This window comes from Pelodiscus sinensis, chromosome 8, assembly GCF_049634645.1.
Source record: "Pelodiscus sinensis isolate JC-2024 chromosome 8, ASM4963464v1, whole genome shotgun sequence".
Classification (NCBI taxonomy): domain Eukaryota; kingdom Metazoa; phylum Chordata; order Testudines; family Trionychidae; genus Pelodiscus; species Pelodiscus sinensis.
In genome coordinates this window covers 56,296,933-56,306,383 of record NC_134718.1, presented here as the reverse complement: position 1 = coordinate 56,306,383, position 9,451 = coordinate 56,296,933, and the positions used below count along the sequence as shown (strand labels likewise).

At 41.6% G+C, this 9,451-nt stretch overlaps 1 protein-coding gene across 2 annotated transcripts in view; it reads left to right on the top strand.

Moving 5' to 3' along the window:
• The first annotated feature begins 1,122 nt into the window (after window positions 1–1,122).
• Window positions 1,123–9,451, top strand: part of LOC106732019 (scavenger receptor cysteine-rich domain-containing protein DMBT1-like) — a 43,061-nt gene continuing 34,732 nt past the window's right edge. Inside the window, exons 1-3 of one of the 2 annotated variants that reach the window (XM_014573714.3) lie at window positions 1,123–1,214; window positions 7,306–7,386; window positions 9,066–9,083. In XM_014573714.3, coding sequence (XP_014429200.3) covers window positions 1,148–1,214; window positions 7,306–7,386; window positions 9,066–9,083 — 166 coding nt within the window. In that variant the 5' untranslated portion in view covers window positions 1,123–1,147. The remainder of the gene's footprint in view (window positions 1,215–7,305; window positions 7,387–9,065; window positions 9,084–9,451) is intronic. The other variant, XM_075935328.1, reaches the window with a different exon arrangement.

Genomic DNA, 9,451 nt, shown 5'->3' with positions numbered 1-9,451 from the left:
CTTCCTGACTTGTTAAACACAGACATTCCCCTTGGGGATATCAGAAGAAGATTTCCATTTTTTTTAACCTAAGGAGGCAAAAGAACCAAGCAATTCGATCTCTGTGATGGGCTCTGGTCAAAGAAAACCTGGAAAGGAGAGGTGCGAGTGAGAAAAACCATCTTCAACCAGGACTGTATCTTGCTAGATTAAGTTTTGGTCTTTTAGAAGCATAGTTTCACTTTTATTTGCTTGTAATGATCTCTACATTTATCCCTTGTACTTTGTTTCACTTAATCCTTGTTCTTTGATTAATACACTTACTTTGCTTTCATTATAAATCATCTGTGCTATGTAAGCTGCATAAACTATGGTCCCAAAAAACTAAGCGCATGGAGTATTTTATTCTCTTTGTAAAGGCAGCAAATGTGCAACTTTCTTTGTGAGGGACCAGACAGAGGCACTGGTTCCTGCCATACCATGATTTAGGGTGAATTTTGGGCTGGACGATACTTTTAGCTTCATTTAGACAGCATGAGGCTAGTGGATTGCTGGCAGGTGGCTAGGGTGACAGCTCTGGACCCAAAACTGCACATTCATAAAACACTCAGGATTACAAGGCAAACAGTGACTGAACCTGTTACTGGCCTGAGAGAACTAAAATGTCACAAGTCAATAAGACACTAATAAAAGATACAGATATTTGGCAGTATTTTGTGATGCTGTGACTCAATCATATTAATAAATTACGTACTGCAGACAACGGATTGGCCTTTCAAACACCACAAAAAATTCCTTCTTACTGTCCCAAAGATTCTCTCCCTTTCATGCCACCAGCAGTAGCTGGGAAGAATAAAGAACCTGAATCCACTCTAGAGACAAAAAGAGAACTTTTGATTCATACATGAGTTAAACTTATGTGGGAGAATTTATGTTGAAAGTTCTCCTTAAGGAAATATGAATTGCTATTGTTAACTGTTATCTTCTGGTGGAGACCAGGAGGTTACAACATAAACTGAAAAGCAGAACAAATTAAACACACTTTCCTTTATGACTGAAATGAATTGGTATTGATTAACTGTACATGCAGAGCAGAGTGCTAAGACACACCCCTTCATAGTCACAGCCTATAAATTCTGATGTTCCGTTCCTAAGAAGTCCTCACACGATGGGTGTCACAATGATCTTCGTTTGGATGTTTCTGCCAATTTTGGGAACTCTGCAGCCTGCCGCAGGTAAAATGCCTCCAATTCTTTCAAAGTCATTCTTACAAAAATTTAGAGAGAACTTTTGCTCACTTTCACTGTGTCCACATCTAGAATGCCCAGTCACACTAATGGGAGCTCTGTGCAAAGATTAAAGGTAGTGTCAATGTATGGCCTCATTGGATAGCACAGCTCCATTCTGTTGCAACATGTGAACAAAACAAATTAGTTAACTGTTTGATATTATATGAGCCATTTAAATAAACTGCTTATTATTGTGGAATTAACCTTGCTCCCACCACCTAATGTTTTGTGTTAGTGGCTGGTACAACAATTAAAATCAAGTCAGTTTGTCACCTATAAGTTAACAATTTATTGTCTCCAAAATTTTGTCTTCAAAGTGTGAATTATGGAGGAATTATGGAATCTCTTGCGAAAATGCACATTTATTTTCAAGTGCTTCAAAAGTAATACTTTTAGGTGCACAGCGAATAATGCAGGTTACATTTCACCAAACATATTTTAACAAAATGTAATAATAGAATTGTGACATTATCATAGTGTACTTGGGTTAAATGAACTATATTGCTGGCATATTCCCCTTTGTTAGTGGTTTTCTTTTTTGTTAGCTTGTGATTAGTTTAGGTAGCCTGTTCAAAATGTTTGAACCAACCTATTCTAAACAGCCCTGTAAAGCTCATGTGATATAACGTCCGGAAACAATGTGGGTGATCTTCAGATCTAGTAGTGAAGCAGCATAATCGTTTTTTCTGTTTACATCAGGCCCTTAGTAAAATGAGATTTGTGAAGTGCAAGTGAGCAATAACTTGTGTTTTTATGTATGTAACTGTATTTATGAATGATTATGAGAAAGCGGTAAGGATGAATCTTTTAATCCTATAAGTGACCTTAAGACAAGGCAGTTTCTTCAGAATAACTTTGAATTTGGGCTTCTTCCCTAACAAAGTATGTTTCCAGCCAGGGCCAGATTAAATCTTCTGCGTGGCCCAGGGCTATCAGATTTTGTGAGGTCTCCTAGGCTCCAGAGCCAAAAATGAGGGGTTCAGTGTGCTGGAGTGGGCTGTGGGTTGAGTTCGGAAGTTGGGAGTAGGAGGGAGTGAGGGCTCCAACTTGGGCATGTGGGTTCTGGGGTGGGGTTGAGGGTGAAGTATTTGGGGTGCAGAAGGAGACTCTAGGCTGGGGCCAAGGGAGGAGCAGGCTTAAAGCAGGAAGTGTGGATGGGAGTTAGGGACATAGAGTGCAGGAGAGGGCTCAGGGTTGGGGCAGGGGTTGGGGTACAGGGCGTTTATCTGGGACAGCTCCCATTTGGTGAGGGAGCGGGGACAGGTGGTTCTGCACAGCCTGTGCTGTCCTTATGCTCACCCACAGGCACTGTGTCCTGCAGCGCCCATTGGCCATGATTCCCAGGCAATGGGAGCTGTGAAGGCAAAGCCTCCAGGTGAGGACAGTGCAGGGACAGAGCTTCCCAATGTTTGTGGTGACATGGCTCCAGCTGAGGTGGGAGATGGAGGGGTGGGTGAGGGAGGAATATGAATGGCAGCACACAGAATTGCCTCCTGCCTGCCCTGCCAGGGGGGGCTGGCCCAGAACACAGGGACTTTAGAGGTTATAGCCCGGGCTCAGCCTCTAATGCCCTTTGCTTAATCTGGAGCTTCTTCCAGCCTACCACTTTTAGGATCTGAGCTATCTCTGTGCTCCCCACTACACAGATGGCTGGCCTCCCAAATATCTGAAGGTCTTGACTCAGACACCTTTCTTTCTCTGTTCTTCTTGTGTTTCTCGCAACTTTCCCCTGTACTGCCCAGTCCCTTCACTACTGCTTCCCAGGACCCAGGAGAGATTATGTGCACTGTTCTCTATGCATTATGCCTTTGGCTATTTCAGGCACCTCTATTTTTTGCACCTCTCACCAAGGTAGCAGTGAGTAGCTGTGTAGAATTACATTCCTAATGGAAATATTTAGTGAGTGGAAAGTTGAGGAGACAGCAGGTACATTGTTTCACTTAGGCTATGTCTAGACTACAGGTTTTTTTTTTTTAAAGTGGACTTTTTTGAAAAAACTTCACCTGCATCTAGACTGCCGACACATTCTTTTGAAATTAAATTGAAAGAACATGGCGTTTTTTTAACAACGGTAACCTTGGTAACTTCATTTTACGAGGAAGAACTTCTTTTTTCAAAAGAGCTCTTTCGAAAAAAGGCGTTCTTGAATGCAAACAGGGCTTTTTCGAAAGAGAGCATCCAGACTGCCTGGGTGCTCTCTTTCAAAAAAGCAAATCGCTTTTTTGAAAAAAGTTGTGGCTGTCAATCTCTTTCGAAAGAAGCTTTTTCAAAAGATTCTTTCTAAAAAGCTTCTTTTGAAAGAAGTGTGTAGTCTAGACGTACCCTTAATCTTGAGCACAGTGTGTAGGGCATTCACCTGGGCCGATGAATCCGTGAACAGATGAAAATACCTTGGAGCTGACACATTTTTCACTATGTGTGTGGGAGGGGGGAGAGTTTCAAGTTTAGTCTCAAGTTGACCTTTTTATTTATGGGAAATTTTGGTACAATTTAGTTGATCCATTTTTTTTTATTTTCAAGCTCACATAAGATTGATTCAGTCATTCTTTCTTGGTCAGTTAAATAAAAACAAAAGGACACATACCACCCTTTTAACTTGGCTGGGTATGAGTATAGTGAACAATGTAGAATGTCTGATTTGGCAACTGTGAACCAACTGATCATGCTATAAGGTTATTATTGGATGGGGAATGTTTTCCTTACCAAAATGAAAACGTTGTTATACAATTGCCTTGGTTGTAAGTGCAATGTACTTATTAAATATCCCATATGGAAAACGTTACAGGGATGCAGAATTCTATGGGAATATAGTAGAATTTGCTAGAGACTGTTGTAAAAATTATATAATATAATAGTTGTGATGTCCTTTTTGAATCATTGTATAGATTTTTTTAGCAGGACTATAAATCCCTATTAAATGTTTAGAACTGTTAAAAATGATAGGGTATAATTTTCTATTAAATTCTATAGAACCTCTGTTAAAGTGAATGAGAGATGTTTCTTTGGAACAACTTCTCCTGGTGAGAGAGAACAACAACTTTTCCATAAAATCCATTTGGCCAATTTCTGCATTCATTTGCCCCAAGTAATCCCAACTGTGGCCCTAGATAAGTGAATTTAAAGAATGTTGTATTTGATACTGAATAGGGAAATGTGCTGTGGCCATTGACCCTGGACTGAGCTCTGCAAATTTTAAATTCCAGTATTTGAATCAGTTAAACCAACATCTTGTATCTTGTCTTAGCTAATATTGTAAGCTCTTCAGGTAAGCTAACAATGTGTTTGAAGACACTATAACAGATAAATAATATTTTTTAAATGTATCCACAAGGTGGAGCTAACCCTTTTAGAGCCATGAAAGACGCTCATTCAAAATAAATCATCAAACCCCAAACCAACAAAGAATCTGATGGTACTTTAAAGACTAACAGTTTTATTATGGCATCACCTTTAAGTGAGTTACAACTAATCAGATCTCATGCCATAATAAAATTGTTGGTCTTTAATGTGCAACCGGACTCTTAGGGTGTGTCTACACAGCATCCTAAACTCTAAAGAAGATACTCAATTTGCATAGCGCAAATTATGTATCTTATTTCGAAATAGCTTATTTTGAAATTTGGCGCATCTACACAGAGCCAGATTTCAAAATAAAAGTATTTCGAGCCATCCCTTATCCCTCGTGCAACAAGGTTTACTGGGATGGCAAAATACTGCACCTGGCATTTGATGAAAAACTAACCAAGGGGCGATGTCACTATCAATTCTGCCATTTCTCTTTCAAATATATTTAAAAATTACTCAGTTTATTCTAAGGTTAAATCTGGCATCATTTTCCTTGACTAGTACCAAACCAGAGACTTTACTGAATCACGGGAGGTCAGTATTGTTTAGCAGCATTACCAACACTTTCACTGCTTACTGGGATGTTAGAAAAATTTAGGGGTAAATTAGGGCTAAATAACAGCACAGAACACTGAGAGCCAGGACTAGTGGCTGTAAACAAACGTTAGGGGACCACAGGAAACTTGGCCACACCCATGATAAGTGGACATCCCACTAACTAAAATCATGCTGGACCAAGGATGTTGCCAGACCAGAGAGTGCTGGATTAGGGAGATTCAACCTGTATTAGTATATCGGTACACCTAGGAGTCAGAATTTGTGATCATGCTAATTTTGCTCTATAACGTACTCAGAAATTTTATCTCATCACATGCTATGGATTATTTTAGAATGGGCGCTACCAAGTAACACTATAGCCTCATCTCTCCTTACTAAACCTTCTCCACTGATTTGTGCCATTCCACCAGGTTTCAGTGATGTCTGTTAAGTCCAAATCCTTTCCCATTAACACACCTTCTAGCTCATGTCTTTTTGCTTTTAAGGTTTCCATGATTTTCATTTTTGTTTGTTCGGCTCTTTTAACTTACCTCCATTATCAAAAGTCCTGTTATTTGTCCAGAGCTTTCGCGTGTGATCTCCACGCGTGTGCCCTATTCAGCTGCACTTTTCTTACTGTTTCATTCTTCCAGATGCTTGTATTATTCACATCCCTGGCAGATTGTGTTTGTCTGAGCTGAGCACTCCTTGCACTCAGAAATGTTCCCGCTACTTAAGGGTTTCATAGCTCTATTTAGAAAAAGCCTTGGGCTACGTATAGACTGGCATGATTTTCTGCAAATGCTTTTAACGGAAAAGGTTTCCGTTAAAAGCATTTGCGGAAAAGAGCATCTAGATTGGCACGGACACTTTTCTACAAAAGCACTTTTTGTGGAAAAGCGTCCATGCCAATCTAGACGCGCTTTTGTGCAAAAAAGCCCTGATCACCATTTTCGTGATCGGGGATTTTTTGCGCAAAACAAATCTGAACTGTCTACACTGGCCCTTTTGCGCAAAAGCTTTGCACAAAAGGACTTTTGCCCGAATGGGAGCAGAATAGTATTTCTGCAAGAAGCACTGATTTCAGACAGTAGGATGTCAGTGTTCTTGTGGAAATTCTATCGGCCAGTGTAGACAGCTGGCAAGTTTTTCCGCAAAAGCAGCTGCTTTTGCGGAAAAACTTACCAGTCTAGACACAGCCGTGCAGTATGGGTTGTGCAGAGCCAATTCAGGGACCTAGGTGGCAGAGATGCAGTGCTTTCTGTTTGGTTGAAATAGAGTACATGCCTGGTGCTACACCCCTTCCTGGGTCGAAGATGACCAAATAGTCTATGGGCACTGTTCACTTCAGCATGTATAATACAACCTAGGAAGTTCCAAAAACAAGCAGGCTTTGATGTGCAGTATGCTCCCAGCTGGATCTAGCTGGCTGCCCTGTCTGCTGGTTACCATTACTGTTTGCTCATTTGCTCCAGGATCAAGACATATTATCTTGAGCTATATGAACTCTAAAGGAAATGAATCCTCTGTGCGGCAGTGCTGATATTGGCATGGTCATTTTTTTTGCATTTTGTCCCTATGTTGCTATTCATAGGATCATTTTGCACATTGGATACCGATCTGCCTGTGTGAAAAACTGATAATGTGAAAAAATACTGAGCAAAACTGCTATCTATACACATTTTTTAAAAAAGTCTCACAACTGACCCCCTCACCCAAGTAGTTGACTGACTCCATGTTCCTTCTGACTGAAGAGATGTCAGTGTAAATCCACTCAAGCCAATGGATCTAAACTAATTTACATCAGAAGAGTGGCCCTTTTAGGGTTTTTTGGGGGGGGGGGCTATTGAGGTGTTCAGCAAATTATCCCATTGCAAATAAACAACATGCAAGTAAGTCATCTTACAACCTTGGGTAGTTATTTAATAAAAACCCATGGCATACAAACATTGCCAAATCATATTCCCATATCATTTTGTGCAAAAAAAGAAAATACATTTTTGCATCAATAATCGTAAAAACAAAAGACTTACAGAAAAGTAATTGACAACATCTCTAAGGTTAATAGAAAAATGTGTATATGTGAAGCAGTAAAATAATTGATTCTTGTGTCCTTATTAAAACAATTTTCTAATTTTGTCCTTTTCTGAAAAAGGGAGCACTACATCTTTTTATGAAACTACCACAACCACTCCTGAAACTACCACAACGACGACACCAGAGCCAACTACCATTTGTAAGCTCTATTTTTATCCTTACAAATATTGTATCTGTTATATTGTATTCACCTACAAAAAATGTGGAATAGAATTTTACAGTTTATCAAACAGACTCCCTAAAATGCAATTAGTAGCCTCGTGATTGCAGAAGGCTGACCTGGTGTTGCCCAGGGCCTTCAGGGCAGGGGGCTGGTGGGTAGGGTGTGTGTGCAGGAGTCAGGGCAGGGCTTAGGGTGCGTGTGGAGGAGGGCAGAAGGCTGTGGGTGGAAGAGCAATGGTTGGAGGATGAGGAGGGGCTCAGGACAAGGGGGTCCCATCCAGCAGGCCTTTCTCTCCTCCCCCTGGCTGGCACAAGCCGCCTTTCTGCCTTCAGTCCCCCTTAGACAGCTCCAGCTTTTTCTCTCTCCCCCAAACCCTAGGGCAGCCATCAAATTACCTCAGGAATAGAGGTTAATTGCATTTTGTGCATGGGGGGCCCTGGGCAGGGGGTGTAGGTGATTCAGGCATCAGGGTTTGAGGTGGAGGAGTGAATACAGGGAGCGCAAAGGTGCCATTTCAGTAGCCAGGGGGATGCCTGCAGCAGCACATATTAGGTTGCTGCTGCTTTTCTTCCTCTTCCTCTCAGGGAGGGTATGTCTAAACTACACCCCTCTGTCGGCAGAGGGATGTAAATTAGATGTATTGAAAATGCAAATGAAGCCGGGATTTAAATATCCCGTGCTTCGTTTGCATAACAGCGGCTGCCGCTTTTTTCAGAATGGGGCTTTTCGAAAAAAATGGAAGTTTAGACGGGGCATTGTCAACAGAAATGCCCCATTTTGAAAGATCCTGCACACCTCTGCCAGGTTTTTTTTTTCCCCCAAAAAAGCCCCATTTAAAAAAAAAAGTGGCGGCCCCCATTATGCAAAGGAAGTGTGGGAAATTCAAATCCCAGCTTCATTTGCATTTTCGATACATCTAATTTACATCATTTTATTGAAAAGGATACTGTGGGGAGAGTTAGGGTGTAGGGCGTCCCAGACAGGGAGGCACGTACACCCCAACCAGCCTCTTTTACCTGTCTGGCTACCTGCGGCATAGCACGACGAGCCCCAGGAGCTCAGCCCAGTGGGGAGCAGCTGCAGCTGAGCACCTCAGCTGGCCAGCTGTCTCCTGCCAGAGTGCCACACCAAGATGCACTGGCTTACTTTTACCTCTGGTCTCAAGAAAACAATCGCGGACATACAGGTGTCCTGTTCCATATCAACAGAGGACAGAGAAGCAAAAACCAGGATTGTCCTCTAAAAGAGGATGAATGGCCACCTTACTTGAACCCTTTCCATGGCTGGTATGGGCCTTTTCTCTCCATCCCAGCCCTGCTCCCTGGCCAGCATGGGCTCATAATGGGAGATGATGTAGCCACAGAACAACCAGCCACACTCACAGCTTGCCATAAAGCTCCCTTTCTGCATAGGTATGGAGAGCATCATGAGGGGTGTTCTGTGGCACACAGAGTGTGGATCTCACATGAAGTTTTTTCAAGTCCTCTGTCTAGTGCCAAATAGCATTGGATGGGAAGGAGAGGGGCGGGACGGGGAAATGTAGGCTTTCTGAACAAGTTACTATGTTTATTTATATGGTTTATCACAAGAAATAATATTTCCAGAAGCTTAAGCATGTTGTGCTAATATGTTTTGTGTTATGTGCTTTTTTTCAGATGAAACTATGGGTGATGGTGAGTTTGTCTACACACCATACTGTTCACATTTGTACTTATATGAATTTACAATGTTATGTACAGTATATAGGTACCAGCTTTGTGTTGTGGCTTGGAAAAGGACAATGAGCCTGTGAATTTGATTTTGATTATAATAAAATTGAAGCTCTGTTAATGTAAAGTGGATTTCATGCTTGGGAAAGATGATTCAGACTACTGGAGTCCAAAGTCTCCTATTTCTTCCCAGAACCCAGCATTGACAGCATGGGCCAATATTACTCATTTGGTGGGAATTCCAGGGCTAGCACAAATTGTCTAGCAAGGCATTGTTTTGTGAGAAAGGTGGTTCAGAGTGCTAATGCCTAGTGACGTCTATTCATTCCCAG